The 25,646-nt window shown below is 35.8% G+C and overlaps 1 protein-coding gene across 9 annotated transcripts in view; it reads left to right on the top strand.

Annotated features, from left to right (window-relative positions):
* LOC115210341 (nesprin-1) overlaps positions 1 to 25,646 on the top strand; it is an 870,646-nt gene that overhangs the window by 366,822 nt on the left and 478,178 nt on the right. For all 9 annotated transcript variants that reach the window (XM_036502466.1, XM_036502469.1, XM_036502465.1 and 6 more), the window contains 8 exons: positions 427 to 750; positions 930 to 1,253; positions 2,622 to 2,774; positions 4,095 to 4,259; positions 8,575 to 8,901; positions 10,763 to 10,915; positions 15,577 to 15,741; positions 18,756 to 19,079. In XM_036502466.1, coding sequence (XP_036358359.1) covers positions 427 to 750; positions 930 to 1,253; positions 2,622 to 2,774; positions 4,095 to 4,259; positions 8,575 to 8,901; positions 10,763 to 10,915; positions 15,577 to 15,741; positions 18,756 to 19,079 — 1,935 coding nt within the window. The remainder of the gene's footprint in view (positions 1 to 426; positions 751 to 929; positions 1,254 to 2,621; positions 2,775 to 4,094; positions 4,260 to 8,574; positions 8,902 to 10,762; positions 10,916 to 15,576; positions 15,742 to 18,755; positions 19,080 to 25,646) is intronic.

Below are 25,646 nucleotides of genomic sequence, written 5' to 3'. Positions count from 1 at the left end.
AGTAAAGTTTACTCATTTAAATGAACTGATTGTTTGCCCCCATTTTGTCACATCATACCTTTTCTGCCTCATCTCCCAGACTCTATACTAAACATATTTCTTAGTCCTTTTCCAATTACAGTGCCATTTCTCAGGAAACATTCTTTTGAAAATGAGGTTTTCTGTTTTTATCCCTTACCATTAACCTGTAATAATATAAAATGAATGTTAATTACACTAACTCCATCAAGTTATCCTAATCCCAAGGCTAGGAGAGACTAAGGAGACACTACCTCTCTTCCTCAAGTTGAACAATGAAGCAAAACAGGAACATATTCCATATTCTAAGAATTGAACTGATATAGATTCATCCTAAATGTATAACATCTGCTGTGTTTCCTTTTTTAAATCTTTGTATGTATTTCTTTGTTTTTTCTCTCTTCATAGATTCTTCACCAAGACATAGTTTCTAGACAACAGAGTCTTGCTTTGTTTATTGAAAAATATTCATCTCTCATGCAAACATCAACACCAACATCAGCTTCTATGAAGCAACCTGTTGCTGAACTCCAAACAAAATATGGAGATCTTTTAGAGACATCCAAAGAAAAATTGGCATTTCTGGAAAAAGCTGTTGTTGACCATCACGTTTATCAGGAAAATTATCAAGATTTTGTCAACTGGCTTAATATTTCCACTGAAAAGATTGAGGCTGCAAGTGATTTTGGAGGAGACAAATTGTCTTTACAAAATAAATTAGAAAAGTTTAAGGCAAGAAATTTTCTTTTATTCCTCAATTTTGTTTCAGTTTAATACAAATGATTTTCAGTATTCATGTATTTACTTATAAAAATGTGTGCCTATGCACATATCTTCATTCCCAACAATATGTATATCTGAAGTATATGAGTGAAAGTAAAAGTAGTTTATCTGATGTTTTGTTATTGCAGGAATACAGCGGTCAGTTAGAGGCTCGGGAAAATCAATTACAAGAAATTATCACTTCTTGCAAGACTGTTGAACAAACGACATCAGAAGCTGGCATTGTGATATTGACACAAGAAATTAATTCTGTTACTAACCGCTGGAAATCCTTTTCAAACCTTATCGAAAAAAGCAGCCAAGATTTACGACAGCTGCTGCAGCAGTGGAATGAAATGGAGACACACATTGCTGACTTTAGTAAATGGATTAAAGAATGTGATGCTTCCTTGAAACAATGTGAATTAAAATCTTTCCTGGATGAAAAGCGCTCACAGCTCAATAGATTAAAAGTATGTTTAGATTTTTGCTTTAAATATTTTATCTTAGGATTATTACTTGCTAAAACAAAATACCTTTGTTGTTTCTAATTGTATTTTCTTAAATTTGATATCCATTTCCAAGTATAACTTTTATATAAAATGTAGAACAGTAAGAATTCTCAACAACATTTTAACTTGGTTTCCATTGTCTCAATTTCTTTCAAGATTATTATCTGTCTTTTATATTCTTGGCTAGAATTATTGTTTCCAGTGTTAGAAAAGAAAATGCATACACACGCTCATATATAAATAACACACACACACACGTGCGCGCGCACACACACACACACACATACACGTACAGGACATCACCAAACAGTAAACAACATGAAATATGAAAGCAAATGAGTTCAATACGCAAACAAGAGAAACAAATGGAAAACAGGACCAGTAACATAAAGAATGACCCTTCGTCAGTTGTCAGCTGTCTATCTACTCCTCATTTACAGCTGACAACTGATGAAGGGTCATTCCTTATGTTACTTGTCCTGTTTTCCATTTGTTTCTCTTGTTTGCGTATTGAACTCATTTGCTTTCATATTTCATGTTGTTTACTGTTTGGTGATGTCCTGTACCCATATATGCATATATATATATATATATATATATTATTATATAATTATTTGACTGAATGCTACGCATCCATTTCTAAGTATATGTATATATATATATATATATATATATATATATATATATATATGTAATGTATTGAGAAGGAATCAAGTGGAAAGGTGTTGGACTACGTGCTCAAAGGTTCATGTGAGTTCAACTCCACATCAGCCATTTCAATGGATTTTGATTAGAAACATTTTATTTCATTTTCTCTATTCACTTAGTTGTTGAAACAGGAGCTAAGCATCTGCTCTTAAAAACTTTACACCACTAAGAAGGTGTTTATATTTAACATTTCCCACCAGAGAAACCTGGTTTTCTGGAAAAGCTTTGAGAAATTCTTTGTGGATATCTAATATTTCTTTCTAGTATTGACACATTGCTAATTATTGTGTCAAATATGTTTGTTTCAAATTTGTTTTAAAATTAATTGATAGATTGCTATATGAATTTTGAGTCTTAGTTTCAATTAATCACCTCATATTCAATTAATCTTCTTGTGTTAAATATGTTGTAAATTATGTTTTAAGTGAAGTGAAAGATAGATATATAAATGAACATTTTAAGTGTTATTTTTAATTAATCTTCTATTCATATTTTCAATAACTAAAAACAGATTTTATAATTTCAAGCTGCTTCAAATGTAAAAAAATTATATTGTTGTACACAGAGCAAAGATAACTGTGAATTGAATTTCATTGAATTATTTTTATTTTCTTTGTTTAGGAAGAACAAAATGAAATTTTGCAGAAACGTCCCACATTGGATGGTCTCTCTGATGAAATTCAGTCTATGACACATGTGGCATCTGATATTCGCCTATCTAGCCAATTATCACACCTGGTCACCAGGTACCAAAATCTCATTGCAAACATAAAGGCAAGTTCTGATATGGTTTCATAAAGGTTTGCTTGTTCTTATCCACATGCAGACAATGTATTCTGACACTTTGTAATAGTCTTTATTTACTTTAAGTTTCACATCTACATAATAAACCCATTATTACCAATTTTGTTTATCATATTTCTGTTAAAGTACACTGTGTTTGTTTCAATGAATTTTGAAAATAATGAAGAACACGGTAAAATCACTTCGTCATTATCAAACTGATGTTTGAAATACAAATTAACATGAAATGTTAATAGAAATTTTTTTAATATTTATAAATCACTTCAAAATAGGAAGTTTGTATCATAGAAATACAGCAATCTTAGATTGGTATCAAAAGGGTTATACTATTTGCATACATAATAACATAACAAAACTCTTTGATGGAATTAGTTACATAAATAACTGCTTTGGCACTCTTGAGAAGCTAGACTTCATAAATTCATAATAGACACAACTAATTAGAAAATTACAAATTAGAAGCCATTAATGAAACTGTAAAATATATATAAACATTCCATGGCTATTAGTTGGCAAATTTTTCCACTTTGTAAGGGTAATTTAACCAGTATTTCTGTTGTTCTGATGGCAATTCTGCGTTCATAAAAAAAAATATCATCCAATTTGTAGCGTTGATTATTTCTGTTTCTACACATTGTTGCATAAAAATGTGCATATTTGCATGCATAGCTACAAATGCACACATATGCATGCATACAAATTCTTGCTATCACCAACACAAGTCAAGTAATGTAGTAGTTCTAGTAACAGAAGTACTACTACAGATACCAGAGGTGAACATATTATAGGGAGACACAGATCTTTGAAATATAAACATCTAAATTTCATTAAATTCATAAAGGTTATTTTAGTTTCTCTATAAACTCCACATGAGCGAGCATTGCAAAGATACACATTTCAAGATGTCATGGATAGAGGTTGTTTGTAAACTTTTGTGACTTGGGTCTAAGCTGTGGTGACATATCATTCACGAATTAAACTGTTGTTATCATTATCAATGATTGCTTAAATATTTAATATCAGCTTATAAAATAAAAATATACTAAAATTATGACTTTATGAATTTGCACAGCTCTCATTTATCAGTATGTACATGTGTTCATAGTCATTTAACCATATGCATTTTCAAACAAAGGCTGTGTGGGGAGAGTAAGAGAAAGAGAGAGACACAAGCTCACATGCACATTCTCTCTCTCTTTATATATGTTTTAAAAAAACCATGAGATACAAAGCTGAAGAAGTCGTTGTTTTCTAGATTTTCTGGAACATTTCATATATTTGTCTTTGCAGGAGCTGATTAACAAATGGGAGAAATATTCTGAGGACCATTTGATATTTGAAGACAAAAAAGAAGCATTCCATATATGGGCGAAACAAATTAATCAAAAGCTAAATGCTATTTCTGAACCAATCACAGACCAGAAAGATATTGATAAAAGAAAGTGTGATATTCAGGTAAAGCAACACAAAAGTGTGATATTTAATTCAATGTATAAATCTATTTGAACACAGATGTACTGCTGACTCTTTCATTGCAACACATTAATACTTACACTTAATGATTTGCTTAGAGGTGTTTTGAAATATGAAATATAGCAGAGATAATAACAATATAATATTTAAATACATGCAAAAGTGTACTTTATTTTCTATATGCCATCAGAAGTATCTACCTTTATAAGCCTAAGTAGCATGATATGCCAGTGTGGTTGAACAAATAATGCTCACTTCATAAAATTTGGCAGTTATAGGTTTTTATCAGACAGTAACTCATAAACAGAAAAAGCAATAATATTCAATTATATTCATAAAAAAACAAACATTTTGAGTTGAATATGTTGTATTCTGTATCTATGAATGATATACTATACATGTGTGTGTGTTTGTGTGTGTATGTATATATATATTTTTATATATGTATATATATATATATATATATATACTTGTATGTATATATCATCATCGTCATCATCATCGTTTAACATCCGCTTTCCATGCTGGCATGGGTTGAACGGTTTGATTGAGGACTGGTGAGCCAGAAGGCTGCACCAAGCTCAATCTGATCTGGTAAAGTTTCTACAGCTGGATGCCCTTCCTAATGTCAACCACTCTGAGAGTATAGTTGGTGCTTTTATGTGCCAACAACATGAGGGCCAGTCAGGCGGTTCTGTCAATGACCACATTCAAAAGGTGTTTTTATGTGCTACCTGCATGGGAGCCAGTCCAACGGCACTGGCAACGACTATGCATGAATCTTGTTTTTCATGTTCCAGTGGCACATCATGCTCAAAATGTGCTTTTTATGTGCCACCAGCACGGGAGCCAATCCGTGGCCCTGGAAACAATCACACTTGGATGTGCTTTTAACGTTCCACTGGCATGAGTGCTGATCAGGCGGTACTGTCATTGGCCACATCAGTGATTTTGATTTTGATTTCACTTTCCTCAACATGTCTTTGCAAGCAAAGTTTATTGTCCAATGAATGAGAGGTACTCATACGTGGACTGGTTACACCCACTGGCATAGGCCACGGGTTATGGTCTCACTTAGCTTGCCGGGTCTTCTCAGGCACAGCATATCTCCAAAGATCTGTCACTAGTTATTGCCTCGATAAAGCCCAATGTTTGAAGGTCATGTTTCACCACTTCATCCCAGGTCTTCCTGGGTCTACCTCTACCACAGGTTCCCTCAACTGCTAGAGTGTGACACTTTTTCACACAGCTGTCCTTATTCATTCGCAACACATGGCCATACCAGTACAGTTGTCTCTCTTGCACACCACATCTGATGCTTCTTAAATCCAACTTTTCTCTCAGGGTGCTTACACACTGTCGTGTATGCTCACTGACATTACACATCCAGCAGAACATACTGGCATCATTCCTTGCAAGCACCATCTCCCCCATACACTCACAAATATATATTTGTATCTATATATTATTAAATATATATGTATACACATACATATGTATATTTAACTATATATTTAACTACTGGGTTGGCAACTAAGTTCCCGCTGTGTATTTAAATTGAAATTTTTTTAAAGGTTTAATAAAAAATAACAACCAATTAATCAATAATGTATTCACCCTTATTTACAATTTCTTCCTAACGTTGAACAAGATTTTCAATACCTTGTTGGTAGAAATCACCTGATTTCGACTCTAAAATTGATCCAACCAAGCTCTCAATTCTGCATCAGTATTGAACAAAACTCTGTGCATGGCATTTAAAAGAGATCAAAAGAGGTGGCAATCCATTGGTGCCAAATCAGGAGAGTACAGCAGGTGTAACAGCACTTCCCAGCCATGCGTTTGAATGGCTTCCTTGGTCATATTGGCGATATGAAGGTGGGCATTGTCCTGCAGCAGCAGAACTCCATGCTGCTGATTAGGTCTTTTCTCTTGAATAGCCATGTTGATTTGTTCCTCTGTTGAACATAGAGTTCTGCATTGACTGTTGGTTCCATTCAAGCAATTCATAATGGATAATCCCTTCCCAGGCCCATCATACACACAACATCATTTTATGCGGATGAAGATCTTGTTTCACATGTGTGCGTGTGTGTCTTTAGTTTGAAGTTGTTTTGGTGTTACATGTGTAGTGTGAAAGGAAAAATGTTACTTCTGTTTGAAGAAAGCCTATGGACAGCTTGCTCTGGTTGAATTTGCTGAGAGCCCAATGCTGAGAGCATTGGGTTCTGTTTTATATGGGCCATACCTGGCTAAGAAGTACTGTCACTGATTCAGTAGACCAGTGTAGCTTGTGTAGCATGAAAAGAAAATGTTGTTGAGGTAAAAATAAAGAAATCAACATGCGCTAAGTTGTTGGAATGAGATACAGCAATATGATGTCTTGTTCATCTAAAACTTGTAACACATTGAAAGTGTTTCTACTGGTTGAGTTCTGTCTGTTTGATGAAAGAGCAAGAAAAGATTACTGTGGCTGTGTTTGCCAAGAAGAAATAGTGGTGGGGGTAAATGTTGAATTCTGCTTTTATAACCAGTGTCTGGTTGGTTGGGATGTGCTTCTTTCTCATTGGTTCAATGAACTGGTGAAAAGGTAAATGACCAACGCTTCAACTGGTTTACATGAGAGTTGTTGTAGGTGTAAGAAATCAATAGCTTATTTGCAGGTGAACAATTTATCTATTGATCTATTGATATTTTTGTTTGTTAAATGAAATATTGGTTTTATATCATACACTACAACACACACACACATTTAGAGCGTTTAACACTGAGATATGTAGTTTTCTTATTCTTATTATCTCTTCTTTCTTTTATATTAAATGTATATAATTATCCCCAGCCTGATTGGCAATTAATCTTCATTAAGTCATTAATGATATTAAATATTTTTCATAATTACCTTTGATAAGATTCATAATGATAGTTTAATGATAAATGTAAAGTTCATTATTAAAGAAAAATGGTTTACTAGACAATCATCTTGTACATTTATATTGCATCAAATTATAACCAGGTAGACTTAACTATCTCTATATAAACAGAGAAATGAAAGAGGAGGACAATGAAAATGATGCTAATTGTATATGTTGAGTTTACCATATATTACAGTAGAAAGTATTGATTTCTATATAAACAGAATTAAATAGCTCACACTTTCTCAGTTTGCACTTTTTCAGTTATCGTTTGAAATATTTCTTTCAAATATTAGACAAGGCCTGCAGCAAGTAATTTGTGGTAGAATGAACTTAATCTAAGTATAATACTTTGGATATGAAATCATTCAATTGCTCTGTTAAACATTTTCTCTCAATAGAAAGGGCGTGTTCTTTCAGAAGTTTCTGAAAAATTAATTCTCCTTTATTTGGCTTAACCTCAGACAGGTTTTAAGCAGCTGCATCTCAGTCAAAACTAAATAATTTGCTGAAAATTGTTTTCTTTTCTCTCAGAAATATTTTCTGTAAATATATAATTGTAAATTATATTATTCAAAATTATGTCCATAATATAGTTCTCACTTTAAAAGAAAATACTAGTTCATCATTCACATTGTTTTGACTTTCAGTTAAAAGTTTGGCTGTCACTAAGAATTTCTAACATTGACACAAGTCTGCTAATTTTGTAAGACAGGTGTAATGTAGAAGATTTAACTGACAGCAAATATATAACCAGAAAAGGTGATGGATTTGTGAAATCATTAGAGCATCTGACAAAATGTTTTGCAGTATTTGTTCTTTCCATTCTTTACATTTAGAGTTCAGGGTTGATAAAATAAAGTACCAGTCACATACTGGGTGGAGTGTATCGACTAATCCCTACCTCTCAAAATTATTGGTCTTATGCCTAAATTAGAAATAGTTATTTTATTGACCCCCATGTGAAATGAAAATGAAAATCAGAATTCATATGTAACTAAACCCAAACTTGTTGTTCTTTAGCCCCAAGACAAGCCTGATCAAGCCATTCTAGTTATGATCATCCAATGCTTTTCCAAACACATTGTATCTAAGCCTATATTATAGAATTTGCACTTCTGTTTTTAACACAATGGGGTATTATTCAAGGAAGATTTGGCTGCTCTTTCTAACAGGTTGAGCCACTGAGTAGAGGTCCTTTTTTCATTTCATTCTGTATTCTATTGATTCCTGAGCAAAATAGGAAACAGTTCACTGTATTGATCTATAACATTTTCTTTTTAAATATTTTTCTGAAAGTAAAATTTTTTTTGAAAAAATTTTGTTTTCACTTCAAACTTTTTCACAAAATATTAAATCTAAATTTTCTATTTTAAACTTGTCAGGTTATATCAATTGAAAAAGAACATGGTTTACAGAAACTTGAAGCACTAATAGCTTCAGGTGAAAAACTTTTCCCTGACACTGCAGGCAAAGGCCGAGAAATAATTCGTCAAGAAATCCGAGCAGCAAGAGAATGCTGGGACAAAATTGTGGCTTCCTTTGCCGAAAACCAACAAGTAGTCAATACTTCTGCAATGAACTGGTCTTCCTTCCTGGATAGTCAAGAAGAAATTTATAGCTGGATTATCTATATTGAACCTATAGTTCAACAGGACAAAGAACTCTGCAGTACATTGCAAGAGAAGAAAAATAAGATACACACATACAAAGTAATTAGTTTTTAAATCATTAATTATTGCTTTTTCATTAACTCTCCTCCACTTTCAAAATTGTTTCAATTTATAATGTCCTTTTTTTTTTGTATTTGGTTTATAAAGCTATAAAATGCAAGAATAGAATTAGATAAACATATTAGTGTTTACGTTTCTGATGTTTTTTTCTCTCTCTATATATATATATATGTATGTGTGTGTATATATATATATATATAATAGAAATATGTTACAAAAGAAAATAGAAACTACACGTGGTAATGTAAGGGGAATTAAGAAAAATAAGCAAAAATGCACATTGGAAATAAAAAAAAGTAAAGGCTTTTTATGAAAAGTAGCGAAAGATAAATACAATTAGATGAACTGAGGTAGGAATAAAAGTAATAAAAGTCCTTATTGTGAATTGTTAAAGAGATTCAAAAGCATACCGGTTTCGTAAGGTACTAATCATTGCTTTGAATACAATTATTCATTGCTTTGAATGCACACCGATATATATATATAATCTGACATGGACACATGTCCAGCCATTGAGTTGTTCATAATTTCATAGGCACAAGCATGGTTGTGTATAAGAAGTTTGCTTCTCAACTATATGGTTCCAGGTTCAGACACACTGTGTGGTACTGTGGACAAGTGTCTTCCACTATATCCTCAGGCTGACTGAAGCATTCTAAGTGGATTTGGTAGATGGAAACTGAAAGAAGTTTGTCATATTTATATATCTATGCATGTACATCTTTGTGTCTGTGTCTGTAAATTCTGAGAAGGAACAACCATGATAGAAAAGCTTGAAATGGGTGTTAGGGAGGTGGGGATAGGGGAGTGAATGTAGCCTAGAAAATCCTCATCATCATTTAGCATCCATTTTTCGTGGGTTAGATGGTTTGTTTGGAACAGTAATTCTGAGAGCTGTACCAGGATCCAGTCTGGTTTAGCTTGGTTTCTATGGCTGGATGCCCTTCCTAATGTCACCCACTCCAAGAGTGTAATGGGTGCCTTTGAGTGTCACTGGCACGTATTGGAGAGAAAGAAAAGAACAATGACACCTGAAGGACCACAAAGGGTAGAATGAACAAAAGTATGAGGAGTAGAAAGTGGGGATATGTAGAGGTGGAATTGAGAGGAAAATGACTGGCAATGGCAGAAGGGGACAAAGGTAGAAGTAGGCAATGAGATAAAGACTTGAGTAGATGGAGGTGGGGAAGGGACAGGTACTGGCAGAGGTTGGATGAAGGTAAGGATGGATGGGTGAAATGAGCAAAAGTATGATGGGAAATGGCAGGGCTATTTGGATAAAGTAAGGAGAGTGGGGATGTGATTGGTGGATAAAGGTAATCAATGAGGTAAAGGTGGGACATTAAAACAATGATGATGATGATGTCACACACACATACACACACTTGCATGCATGTGTATATGATGAGCTTCTTTCAGTTTCTGTCGACCAAATTTATTCACAAAACTCTGGTTAGTCCAAGGTTACAGTATTGCACACTGGGACTGAACTCAAAACCTCATGGTTGCATGACAAACTTCTTAACCACGCAGCCACTGTATGTGTGTGTGTAATCAATATATTGTATTTTGCATTGAAGAGACTTTGGCATGCAAATGATTAAACAAACCTGTTCCTTTTAGTCTACATATAACTGCCTAGAACAGATTCTGTGAAACTTCGTGTATTCAAATAGTTGTGATGTTTCAGTGTGTGTTGAGTTGCTTGCTCAAGGTTTTAGATCTTGACATAGACATTTGTTCAAGAGATTCTATTGATTAAATCCTTCAGCAAGAATCACTGATAGTCTTTTCTGCTTTCTTTAATATTTCTCTTTTCCTTTTTTTTTCTCTTCCCCAGACAATGCTTGAAGACATCTCTTTGCACCAGAGAATGATTGACAGCACAATAGACAAAGCTGAGGCTATTTTGCAAACTTCTGAAAATAGTGACATCTCTCTCTTTGTTGCAGACATAAAGGCTCGCTTTTACCAGATCACTATCGATACGAAGGTAAGGCAATTAGTTTGTTTAATGTTCATTTGCTTTCAGTCATTGAGATTCTCCATGATCATCACTAACCAGCCACCAACATCACTACCATCATCATTATTACTACATCTACCACAAACATTATCACCAACACCACCATCACCAACATCACCAACATCATCATTATTATCATCACCACTGTCTCTACAAACATCCTCACCGCTACCATCATCATCATCATCATCATCATCATCATCATCATCATCACTATTATCATAACCACCACCACCACCACCCTCTCGCTCTCATAATTGGTTTTTGCCTCCAGTTTTCCACACTGGCATCAAGTTATTGATGTTTCCATTTCCTTGATGTATTTATTTTTCTTTCTTCATAAATGCTCCAAACAAATGCGTCCTCTGCCCTAATCATGGGAATTCAGAAGCTGTCTAATTAAAAAGCTGTTTAATAACCAATACCTGAAAGCAATCAATATTTTTTCTGAAGAACAGATATCTTTGAAATTTTCTAAACTACATCTATATATTGGAAATATAACCATTTAAAATGTGGCGTTTCTTGCAGAATTTTACTTTTTACATCTTTTAGTTTGTGTTTCATTTTGGTTTAAATGCTAAAACTTTATACAAGCATCAACTTTTGAAGGGGAGAATTCATTTTATACTTAGCTACTCTGTCATCATCATCATCATCATCATCGTTTAACGTCCATTTTCCACACTAGCATGGGTTGGACAGTTCGACCGGGGACTGGGAAGCCAGGGGCTGCACCAGGCTCCAGTCTGATCTGGCAGTGTTTCTACAGCTGGATGCCCTTCCTAACGCCAACCACTCCACGAGTGTAGTGGGTGCTTTTTATGTACCACCGACACAGGTGCCAGGGGAGTCTGGCATCGGCCACGATCGGTTGGTGCTTTTAACGTGCCACCAGCACGGAAGCCAGTCAAGACGGCGCTGGCATCAGCCACGTTCAGATGGTGCTTTTTATGTGCCACCGGCACAGAAGCCAGTCAGGGCGGCGTTGGCATCGGCCACATTCGGATGGTGCTTTTTATGTGTCACCGGCACAGAAGCCAGTCGAGGCGGCGCTGGCATCGGCCACATTCGGATGGTGCTTTTTATGTGCTACCGGCACAGAAGCCAGTCGAGGTGGCGCTGGCATCGGCCACGTTCGGATGGTGCTTTTTATGTGCCACCGGCACAGGTATCACAACTACTATAACTACTGTTTCCATTGACACAGGTATCACAACTACTATAACTGTAGAAATCGTGTTTAATGCAGTTGCCATGGTTGTATGCTTAACAAGTTTGTTTCTTAACCATATGGTTTCAGGTTCAGTCCCATAGTGTGTCACCTTGGGCAAACATCTTCTACTATAGCCTTGGACTGATCAAAGACTTGTGAATGCATTTCGTAGACAGCAACTGAAAAAAGCACATTATATGTCTATATATCATCTTCATCAGCGTTTAGCATTTGTTGTCTGTGCTGGCATGGGTTGGATGGTTTGATCAGAGCTGGCAAGCCGGAGAGCTGCCTCAGGCTCCAGTCTGATTTGGCTTCGCTTCCATAGCTAGATGCCCTTCCTAACATCCACCACTATACAGAGTGTGCTGGGTGTTTTTACGTGCCACTGCACAGGTATTTTTATGTGACACTGCACGGGTGCTTTTACGTGACACTGCATTGGCACTTTTACATAGCATTTCCACAGGCACTTTTTATATGATACTGGCACCAGACTCTTGCAGGTAAATCCACTCCACCTGGGGAACCAAACTTAACTTAAAGGAACTTAATAGACATAGGAGTGGCTGCGTGGTAAGTAGCTTGCTTACCAATCTTATGGTTCCGGGTTCATTCCCACTGCATGGCACCTTGGGCAAGTGTCTTCTACTATAGCCTCGGGCCTACCAAAGCCTTGTGAGTGGATTTGGTAGACAGAAACTGAAAGAAGCTCGTCGTATATATGTATATATATATATATATATTATATATATATATATATATATATATGTGTGTGTGTGTTTATGGGTTTGTGTTTGTCCCCCCAACATCGCTTGACAACCTATACTGGTGTGTTTACGTCCCCGTTACTTAGCGGTTCGGCAAAAGAGACCAATAGAATAAGTACTAGGGTTACAAAGAATAAGTCTTGGGGTCGATTTGCTCGACTAAAGGTGGTGCCCCAGCATAGCCACAGTCAAATGACTGAAACAAGTAAAAGTGTAAAAGAGTATGATGATGATTCCTACTGGAGAACCTCATGGTTAAATTGCATTAATAGTTATGTCCTGAAACTGTGAGAAAAACACGGAAAATTTGGAACAAATACCAAATGGAAATAAACAGATTCCTAAAACCATTATTTGCTAATTGTTATAAGGGTCTGTATGGTCATCAACAGACATAGCTTTTCAGTGCTTGTACACTTGACCTGACAAAACATTCACAATATAACAGCTGGAGAGAGGGAGGAAGGGAGAGGTGCACCAGCACTAAGGCTGGTACTCATTTTCAGCTGAGTGGACTAAAGGAATGTGAAATGAAGAGCCTTGTTCAAGGATACAATGCAGTGCCTGATGCAGCAACTGAACTCCTGAACTTATGATCATGGACCAAACACCTTAACCACTAGTCTAAGTGCCATCACATAATATGATGAGTCAAATGTATATCTCACTCACCTGAACACACACACACTATATGGTGGCCGCAACCAGAAGCCAAAAGAAAATGGTTTGAACAGATATATATATATATGTATTTATATATATATATATATATATAAATAAAGTTTCCAAATACATCTCAGTTTCGTAAAACTTTAGATTGAGAATAGAAAGTTATTTCCTGTTGCTTCACTTTTGATAGATCTTCTGGTAAAGAATCACTTTCAGATTAAATTCTGGTTTGTCCTTGAGGTGCTTCTTTAGTCTACCATTTCAAATGAATTAAACGTAGTATAATCTGGAAATATATATGATTTGTTGAGATATATATTACATAGTCATATTTGAAAAGATCAGTTTACTGATATAAATATTGTCTGAGAATTATATTGACTAATTTTCTCAGAATTTGTAAGAGGAAGAATTACCATTACCACATAGTGTTGATATAAAAGCAGCAATCTAGCTGAATTGTTAAAGTATTGGAAAAAAATGCTTTGTAATATTTCTTCCACCTCTAACACTGATCTAGCAGAATCATTAGCACACCAGGCTAAATGCTTAGCAGTATTTCATCTGTCTTTACGTTCTGAGTTCAAATTCCACCGAGGTTGACTTTGCCTTTCATCCTTTCGGGGTCGATAAATTAAGTACAAATTGCACACTGGGGCCAATCTAATTGACTGGCCCCATCACCCAAAATTCCGGGCCTTGTGCCTAGAGTAGAAAAGAATTGTTAGCACGCTGGTTGAAATGCTTAGCAGTATTTCATCTGTCTTTACATTCTGAGTTCAAATTCCACCAAGGTTGACTTTGTCTTTCATCCTTTCGGGGTTGATAAATTGAGTACCAGTTGTGTACTGGGGTAAATCTCATCGAGCAGCCCCATTGCTCAAAATTTCGGGCCTTGTGCCTAGAGTAGAAAAGAATCATTAGCACACTGGGCGAAATGCTTAGCAGTATTTCAATCTGTCTTTACATTGTGAGTTCAAATTCCACCAAGGTTGACTTTGTCTTTCATCTTTCGGAGTTGATAAATTAAGTACCAGTTGTGCACTTGGGTTGATCCCCCAAAATTTCAGGACTTGTGCCTAGAGTAGAAAAAAATATTTCTTCCATCTATAAGACAGTGATCTGGCAGAATCATTAGCATGCTGGGCAAATTGCTTGGCAGCATTTCGTCTGTCTTTATGTTCTGAGTTCAAATTCCACCGAGGTCAACTTTGCCTTTCATCCTTTTGGGGTCAATAAAATAAGTATCAGTTGAGCACTGAGGTCAATGTAATCAGCTTACCCCCTCTCCTGAACTTGCTGGCCTTATACCAAAAGTTTGAAACCAATATTTTTTCCAGCTCTTTATGTCCTGAGTTCAAATCTTATTGAGGTTAACTTTACTTTCCTTCCCTTTGAGGTCACTGAAATAATGCACAAGTCAAGAACCTGGGTCGATATAACTGACAAATCTCCTGCTCAAAATTTCTGTCCTTCTGACCACATTACAAACGATTATCATCTACTGGTATATTCAGACTACTGTCTTTGTCTTAGTTGTTAAAGTCACATTCCACAGACGCATGTAGCCTTAAAGTAATCCCAAGTCAGAATCAACATAAAGCAGTGAGCCATAGCTGAACCTTTTGAATTGCAAGTATACACTAGTGTTATCCAAGGGAAAGGCAAAGGCCAATACAGCTTGGCACCTGTGATGGCACAATTCATTTCTACAGCTGAGTGAACTGGAGCAATGTGAAATAAAGTGTCTTGCTCAAGGACACAACACACAGCCCAGTCCGAGATTTGAGCTCACAACCTCACGATCGTAAGCTCGACGCTCTAACCACTGAGCCATGCACCTTCACATAATATAAATGTAAAACAATAAAATGTGTAATACATCAATCACCTATTAATGAGTTATCAGTGCAATGTTCTCTTTGTTTTATCACTATTCTGTTATGGAGTTTTTGTTTCTGTTTTGTTTCCAGGATTTGCTCCTTAAAAGTGAAGATAGCTTCAAAGATCACTTGAAGTACAACAATGCTTTACAAGATGCTCATGAATGGCTGCATAACAATGAAGACCAACTGAATATGTGTCTAGACCATCAAGGTGACAGACAGTCATTGGAAAACAAATTGGACAAAATTAAAGTGAGTATCTTCAAGAAACTTAAGCCCTTTGTGTACTGTGTACTGTTGGTGGATTTCAGGAAGCATGGAAGTTTTGAAGGATGTAGTGTCTCGACAGCTAACAACTGATGTGGGTTGTTTATTCCATGCTTCAACAATTCTGAGCGAGGAAAAATGTTTCCGAAAGTCATGGGTGCTGTGTTGTTTTTGATTTTGTAAGAATGTCTGCAGATGTTTGTCATATGGAATTCAAAAAGGTACCCAAGATTGTTGTTGGAAAGGTGGTAGATAATCTTGTGGGTGTCTACCAAGTCAGTTGCCAGATGTCTGAGCTTCAGTGTGTCCATACCCAGGGAAGCAAGACACTCAGAGTATGGTAAATACCTGATGGTGGGTATTCATTTTGTTGCACATTTGGAACAGTTTCCAGGAAATTTATATGGTGAGCAAGATAGGGGTTCCAGATTGGTGATGCAAATTCTAAGTGTGGACGTACCATTGTCATATACAGTTTTAAATAGATAGCTGGAGAGCAGATGATACAGGTCTTACTGAATGATGCTAGGACACCCTCAGCCTTCTTGACAATCTTAGAGATGTGGTTTGTCTAATGCAGATTGCTGTTTACAATAATATCTAGATTACCTTCACTAGAAGACTTCTCAAGATTGGTGTTGCTGAGTGTGTTAAGGCTAGGTTTTTCCTCCCAAAGTGCATGGTGATGCATTTGTCCGCAGCTACCTTGAGTTCCCAGTCAGAGCTCCATTACTGCATTATGTCCAGGTCTGATTGTAGGAAAGATCTATAGTGCATAGGATCTGTTCTTTTTATCTTGATGTCATCTGCATATTTCAACATTGTAACATTCCTCAAGTTGACATGTATGTTATTAATATATGAAACAAACAGTAGGGGTCCGAGAACGGTACACCAGAAGTTGTCTCATAGGGTGAAGAATGATGTCCTAGAACCATAACTACCTCTTTGTGACCGAGAATGGACTTCAGCCAGTTAGAGAGATCATCTTTCACAACCATTGCAGAGAGTTTTGTCATGAGTGTGGCATAGAGTTTGAAGGCTTTAGCAAAGTCAAAGTAGATAACATCTATCTATGAGCTGTCATCAGTAACTCAGGTGATGTCCTCAAGAAACTCAATGAATTGGCTACAGCCGCTAGAGTTAGGGATTAATCCAAATTGTCTGTGTGTGTGTGTATGTGTGTGTGTTTAATCTGATGTTTTAACCATTAATCTTTATTGATTCCAATAAATTAGATGTGAGGAGAATGGGCTCCCCCTGGTAAGAAGTATTGGCTTGCAAGAGACCTCTACTGGTGCCACGTGAAAACACTAATACATTGCCACATTAAAAGCACCCAGCACACACTGTAAAGTGGTTGGCATTAGGGAAGACATGCAGCCTCCAAAACCAAGCCAAATCAGACTGGAATCTGGTGCAGCTCTCCAGCTTTCCAGTTCCATTCAAACCATCCAACCCATGCCAGCATGGAAAGTGGATATTAAATAATGATGGTAGTGGTGGTGACGACGACGACAATATCTACTGGAGAACCTCGTGGTTAAATTGCATTAATAGTTATGTCCTGAAACTGTGAGAAAAACATGGAAAATTAGGAACAAATACCAAATGGAAATAAACAGATTCCTAAAACCATTAATTTTAATCTGAAATAGAAAGCTGTTCCTGGGAATTGTTTTACATTATCATTCCAAGCTGATGCCCTTATCTTTAGTTTTATCTCTGATTTAATAACAAGACTTTCATCTTGCCTGCACAATATCCAAAATTTAAAAGAAAGAAAAATGTGACAGAAAATAGTTGCCTCTGTAATAATTGATGTCTGATATTATTGCATTAATGGATACAATATTCATGTAAGTGAGTGTTAGTGGTGATGTGGTAAGTTATTTACATCTATAATGAAGCTTTGAGAATTTATCAGTTCATCAATGAAACTTCATTATCTTTAATGAATCGATTTTATACTTTCAATGTTACTGTATAAAGACATACATATACACTCTCATTCATGTATATCTTTTATATGTTTCTTCAAAATATCTCTGAAATATATAATAATTCTATCTTCTTGGCTTCAGGCTATATTTTCTCCTTTTTGTATAAAGCTTATCATTAACAGCAAGCTTTGCGTTGATCTGAAGTTATGGAAAAAGGCACTTGTCCATATGTAGATATCATGCAGTAGGACTGAACCTGGAATTTCATCAGTGCAAAGTGAACTTGTTCACCACTCAGACATGCCTGTGATTGAAATCTGATAGACAAAAACTGTGGAAACTCATCAGCTTGACTGTATCTCTAATTTATCTGTAATTGCAAGGACTAGCCTAAGCCATGCTGATTCTCCTGTGGCTTGGAAGTGACACATGTTGTCTCAATGTCACTGTGGATCAGGAGGTGTGAGCCCTAGAAGGGGCAGTGTTAGCAGAGATAGTGTTAATTGGACACAAGCCAGAGCTTGATCAACTTTGGTTAGGTTGCCTGAGTGAAGGTATCTGATGTTGAAAAAAAAAAAAACAGAAACAAACAACCAATGATCCCCCACCCCAGGAAACATCACTGTAGATGTATCTTAGTGCATCACAGGACAATGACTGGAAAAATGGTTAAAGGTACAAGTGTCTGCAAAGTACTCGTCCTCTTGTAATATAATTCAATGAGTGGGAAGTTCACTGGATTGAATAACTGAAATACTCATCATCAGAATTGATGAAGATCCATCAGTAAACAATTTGAAAAAAAACCCAATTTTTGACGTTTGTAGCTAAAAACTTTTATTCTTGATGAAAACCCTTTTTATTATAGACTAAAGAATGTTTTCCATTAATTATTTTCAATGTTGTGAATAGCAAACTTTATTAGCCTAAACTGGTAAGGCTTTGGATCAATACACTGTATTATATTCATTTGTTATTTATTTGTTGATTTATGTTATGATTTATATAAAACTATATTTTCTCTAATCATCAAATTGACCATTTGTATCTTTATAGGAGTTAACTGCTGCCAGCTCTCAATTTGAGTCAATATTTGAGGAATGTGAAAAACTGGCTGATATTGTTTTGCAAACAACTGCAGATAGTGGTCAGACAGCAGTGAAAAAACAGTTGGATATTTTACGCGTTGATTGGGAGGACTATAAATCCAAGTTAGATAACAGCCGAAGCCATATTGATGAAGCCATGTCACATTGGGAAATGTATGACGAGCACTACGACAAACTCCGACTTTGGTTGAAAGATGCTGAAAACAAAACAACTGATTTCACTCCAAAATCTTCACTTGCTGACAAAGAAGAACAATTAACTGCCTACAAGGTAATATTTGTTGGAAATACTTTATTTTTGTCAATTTTTAAAATTTATTTTTAATGTTTATCACTTAATTTTCTGAAACACTATTGTGAATTTTTCTCTATAGTGGCTTCTGTTTTTCAAATTACAAAATAGAAATAATATACAAAAGTTAGTTTTGGTTGCAGCTTTTCAAATTATCAGCCACCAGTTTGTCTAATTATATTCTGACTTCTATTATATGTCTCCAACAGTTTTTAAGTTTTTACATCAAATGCTTGTTACTTTAGACAATGAGTAGGAAACACTTTACCTCCAGGAAATTTTCACCTGCATTCATATTTGAAGTTACCTGCTGATGGATGACTCTAAAAACTCAAATGAAAAGAAAGAAAAATGGTTTATGCCTTAAAACAAAAACAGTAATTTAATATAAGTTATATAGATTTGAATGCATAAAATTAAAAATTCTATTATTTTTCTCAGCATAGATGCACCTCTTCAGCTTCTTAGACATTTGCAATTTATTTGCTCTCCCCTGGTACTGAAATGGTTCGACATTCCTTTCTAAGACTGTGATCTGTTTTTAGAGAAATGGATCTATTAAAATAAAGATTATTTCAATTCAGATTCCTTATTACCAATTTCCTGTTCCTTAGACATATTTTTCTAATAGGTACAAAGTTTGGACTTTTGCTGATTTTTCTTTGCATTCTGTTTTATCTGTACATTGTTTTTACCATTTCCAGCCAAAATGCTGTGAAAAGAATGAGTACAATAATTTTTGTTTACACACACACACACTAGTGAAATCGAAATCAAATTTGATGACTTGCATCTGTACTAGTGGAGTGTTAAGAGCACCATCCGAGCATGATTGTTGCCAGAGTAGCTAACTGGCTTCTATGCCAGTGGCACGTAAAAAGCACCATTCGTGCATGATCGTTACCAGCATCGCCTTACTAGCACTTGTGCTGGTGGCATGTGGAAAAACATTCGAGTGAGGTCATTGCCAGTGCCACTGGACTGGCTCCTGTGCAGGTGACACATAAAAAAACACCATTTGAGCATGGCCGTTGCCAGTACTGTGCTTGACTGGCCCTCGTGCCGGTGGCACGTAAAAGCACCCACTACACTCTCAGAGTGGTTGGCGTTAGGAAGGGCATCCAGCTGTAGAAACTCTGCCAGATCAGATTGGAGCTTGGTGCAGCCATCTGGTTTGCCAATCCTCAGTCAAATCGTCCAACCCATGCTAGTATGGAAAGCAGACATTAAATGATGATGATGACACACACACACAACCACACACACACATTAATATCTCATCATGGTTTTGTGGTTAAGACATTTGCTCCACAACTACATGGTTTTGAGTTCAGTCTGTCTGTGCTGCAACTTGGGCAGGTGTATTCTATGATGACATTTTATCCAACCATAGTGGAATGAAACTGAAAGAAGCCCTTCTTCTATGTGTGTGTGTGTGTCTTTGTACACTAATTTGAAAAAAAAAATTCCCTTCAAACAAATGGTGTTGTTTGTTTGCAGTCTTCTGTGAAAACATGATTTTGTTCAAAATACTTGTTGAAATACTACTTTGCTTAGAAGCAGGTGAGAGTTGGTGAAAGGAAGTGCTTCAAGCTTTTGAAAATCTGCCTTAATGAAATAAATCTGACCCATACATACACTGGAAAGTGGGTGTGATGGGATGATGATGATGATGATGATGATGATGACAGTGGTGGTAGTAGTGGTGGGGAGGAGGAGGTGAAGGATATGCTTTTATTTGTAGTATATTATATGATGGTGATGAGGATGTGGAGGAGGATGGTGATGATGATGATGATGATGACAGTGGTGGTGGTGAGGAGGAGGAGAAGGATATGCTTTTATTTATAGCATATTATATGATGGTGATGAGGAGAAGAAAGAGGAGGATGGTGATGATAACGATGATGAGGAGAACAACGGATATACACTTTATTTGTAGTATATTATATGATTTTGTGTACATTAAAAAAAAGAAAAAGACCTGCTTGAAAAGTTTCTCTTTTAGAATTTTTAGTATCACTCCCCCTTGCTCTGAAAGTTTACCATTGAATAATGAATGTCAAACCAAACGTACCATGTGTATTTATTTAATACCTCACTGTATTTATTGATGAAAATCTTTTATGTCTATACTTTATTACCTAACATAATTGGCCTGGAAAGACCATTTTGGCTATAAAAGATATAACCATATATAAATTTTACAATGAAGGAGCACAACAGTTGATAGCACAAACCAGTGGTGTAGGTCCTGAGGTGGTTGTTTGACATGCTAGAAATAGATAGTTGCCAAATCTTCTCCATTTCACACCATTAACTCTATCTAAAAAAGAAAGGAAGGAGTACATTGGATAATATAGTCCTAGTTACACTGTATCTGAAAGAAAGACAGAGAGATCATGTAGTTGGAATATCTTTGGTCAGAACTGAATTGGAGCTAAACAGTAGCAATGAAGGAGCCACTACATGGTTGCCCACCTTACTAGAAATAGAAGGTGAATCTCCCTTAAATCATACTCTTATCATCTTAATAAAAAAAAAAGCACATATTAGATAAGGTAATCTTTGATATATTATAACAAAATAAATGGAAAGATGGGATGGTCATAGCTAGAAAGACTTTGATGACAGATCTGGTTGATCAGTTAGCAGTTACAATAAGGTAAGACTTAGCAGCACAGATTGAGACAACAACAGCACTGTACACAAAAAGTCAAAAAGGTTAAGTGCTATCATGTGTTCTTGGACTTGTAGAACCACTTACCTCGTTTCCATGGTGTATGAGTGATCAGGCATGACAGGTGATAAGAAACATGCTTCCTAATTACATGATTCTCGGTTCAGTCCTACTGTGCAGCACCTTGGCAAGTACTTTATACTTTAGCCTCGAGCTGATCAAAGCTTTGTGACTGGGCTTGGTAGATGGAAACTGAAAGAACCCCATTATATGTGTGTGTGTGTGTGTGTGTGTCTGTGTCTGTGTTTGTCCTTACCTCCACAACCGTTGTTGGTGTGTTTACATCCCTGAAACTTAGCAGGTCAGCTAAAGAGACCAACAGAATAAGCACCAAACTTAGAAAACAAAAGTGAGTTCTGGGATCAATTCATTTATCTAAAATTCCTCAAATAAAAGATAAAAAATCGCAACATTTCCTCTGAACAGGATGTTAGTCTGCCACAGGGTCACTCACATACAGCTGAGTGGACTGCTGCAACATAAAATGAAGTGTTTTGCGCAGGAACATGACACATCACTTGGTTTGGGAATTGAAACCACAATCTTGTAATTGCGAATGCAACACTCTAACCACTAGGCCACACGTCTTCATACAAAACTGTAAGGAGTAGACTAGCGGTTCTTAACCTTTTTTAACCCCCACTCCTATAAAGTTGTTCTTGTGTCTAGCACCCACCTAAATGGTGAGTGGAGTACCACAACTAAACTAACATAGGCTTCTGTATAAAATCAATATTGGGTTCAATTTTGGCACAAGGCCAGCAATTTTGGAAGAGGAGCTAAGTCGATTAAATTGACCCCAGTATTCAACTGGTACTTTATCGACTTTGAAAGGATGAAAGGCAAAGTCAAGACCTACAGATTTTGTACTCAGAATGTAAAGACAGATGAAATGCCACTAAGCATTTCATCTGGCTTACTAACGATTCTGCCAGCTCCACCACCTTATGTATAAAATTATTAGGAATTATAATGATTAGGATAGAACTAAAAGTTAGAGCCAAGAAGATGATGAATTCTGAAAGCTATTCTTGATTTCCAGTTTTTTAGATTTCCAATGTTCCATTCACTAGTTCAGTGTATTTTTGATGGCTAGATGGGAAGGAAGTGTCTATAACTTATATCCCAAAGGTCTTTAATTTTATATAGGTGCGATGAGTGAGACAAATATTTCAAGGGACTTTACATTGTTGAAAGTTATAAGCATACATATTATTTATGTGTATATATATATATATACATATTTATGTGCACTTATATGGTAGGTTTAAGCACGGTTTCCCCTATATCAAATTCAACTTGCATGGCATTGGTTAATCTGAGGTTATAGCAGAAAATACTTGTCTATAGTGCTGTGCAGTGGTTTTGAACCAAAAACCACCTGGTTGCAAAGCTAACTTTTTATCCATGCAACTGTTGAAGGCAGATTATTTCGGCTATACTATAAACGTCATGAAGCAAGACATGAACATCATAAATTCTCATTCCCATTTATCTACATGTCTGTGTTTGTGTATTTGTACGTTTGTGTTATATATATATATATTATATATATATATATATATATATATATATATATATATATATATATATAGAGAGAGAGAGAGAGAGAGAGAGAGAGAGAGATGTATGGATATATATATATATATATATATACACACACACACAGACATATATGTATAAATGTGTGTGCTTATATGTTTTGCTGTGTGTGTGTGTGTATATATGTGTGTGTGTATATATGTGTGTGTGTATATATATGTGTGTATATATATATATGTGTGTGTGGTATATATATATGTATATATGGCCTTCTGCCTAAATAAGAAATCAATAGCCTAAATTCAGACATTATTCTCTCCAATATATCAATGATAACTTTTATGTGCTAAATGCCATCAAAAGCCTTTTCATTATCACCACCACTAACACCACCACCACCACAATCACCACCACCACTAGCCATCATCATAGCCATCATCATTATCAGCACCATTGTGCACCCACCCCCACACACTGCTGCTATTACTATTATTATGGTAATGGCATTATTTTGATGCTTACATAGCCTAAACTAGTCTATCCAGGTAGGTTTGGCAACTAACCATGTCTACACACAAACACACATATATGAACAAGGTAGACTGTAGAAATGGTGAGATAGCTGGACAATATATCAGGACACTATATTAATATATTTTCAGTTCTGTTCACTTAATGAAAGATTACCAAAGCAAAACAAAGCAAAATGTGAATAAATATATAAAAAAAAACAATTGAGTTTTTAGTGGAAAGTTGTTAATATTTCCAAGATTGTTTAACCTGATATATTGGAACTACTATTTATTATTATTACTGTTATTATCATCATCATCATCACCATCATCATCATTATTATTATTATTATTATTATTATTATTGTATAAAAGTCAGATGGCTGTTTGATAAACTGGCTCTCATGGGAAATTCCACAGTAACAGCTGGCTGATTCAGACAAAACAAGTTCTGTGTGTGTGTGTGTGATCATCATCATTTACTGCCCCTTTTTCCATGCTGGCATGGCTTTGTGGTTACAAAGTTTGGTTTGAAACTACATGATTTTGGGTACACTCTGACTATATACCATCTGGGCTAAGTGTCATCTGCTGTAGCCTCAGACCAACCAATGCCTTTGTGATTAGAGGTAGTTGGCCAAAACAGTACACAATCCCATTGTGTATGTATGCACATTTATATGTGTGTGTTTATATATATATATATATATATATATAGGAACAAAACGCCCCCTGTCCAATGGACGATGCTGAGTTGTCAAACATTTAAACCAAATTTTCTCAAAATAACTTGTCCAACCATCCCATAGGCCTCCCCTTCGAGAAACACTGATTTAACCTACATTTGAGACACCAGCAAAAGAAGAAATAAAGATAGACTTTTTTTCTATTCCAAAGAAAAACGATTTCCCACGGCTTTATCGATTGCATTCTCACCTGGAATTGATTTTTGTAATTTTTTCAAGACTTATACATGCCCTGATACCGTCGGTATCTACACATGAAATTTGAGTGCAATCGGATGGAGGATGCTTGAGATCCTAGAAGACACACATGCAGACAGACAGAACAGATTTTATATAATGGATATATCCTTCCATGCTGGCATGGGTTGGACGTTTTAACAGGAGCTGGCCAAGCAGAAGATTGCACCATACTTCTGGGTCTGTTTTGGTATGGTTTTTATGGGTGAATGCCCTTCCAAATGTCAATCACCTTACAGTGTGGACTGGATGCTTTTTAAGTGGCACCAGTACTGGCAAGGTCGCCAAGTAACTTGCAAGACAGAAAATCTTTGAGAGGTGAAGGGGCATATATATGTATGTATGTATGTAAAACAATCAATCTTATGAGCATTAGTTATGACCTTTTTTGATAATTAGTGGAATTGTGATATCAATTAACATGCTTTATCATATACATGAAAATTAAGAAAGATATATACAAACTTATGTAAGTCTATGCAATGTTAGAAAAAGACACTACCAACCATCTCATCATGACTGTTAGCAAAGCAATACATTATACATAAGCAAATATAGTCTTATAAATACAATGAGTGAGAGTAGCTTATGATGAATGTCATAAAGAATGACTTTAGGTTGACATATGACCAGAGAAGCATGTAAATAAAGTCTTGTTACATTCCAAGATATGATCTGTTGTCACATTTGGGTCAGTAGCACTGACAGTTCAAAGAAATCAAAGTGTACATAGGTGAGAACTGAAGAAGAGAAATGAAGATTCAAATTC

Source organism: Octopus sinensis, linkage group LG4 (genome assembly GCF_006345805.1).
Source record: "Octopus sinensis linkage group LG4, ASM634580v1, whole genome shotgun sequence".
Taxonomy (NCBI): domain Eukaryota; kingdom Metazoa; phylum Mollusca; class Cephalopoda; order Octopoda; family Octopodidae; genus Octopus; species Octopus sinensis.
Note: the sequence above shows the minus strand (reverse complement) of the source record. Positions and strands in the feature narration are given on the sequence as shown.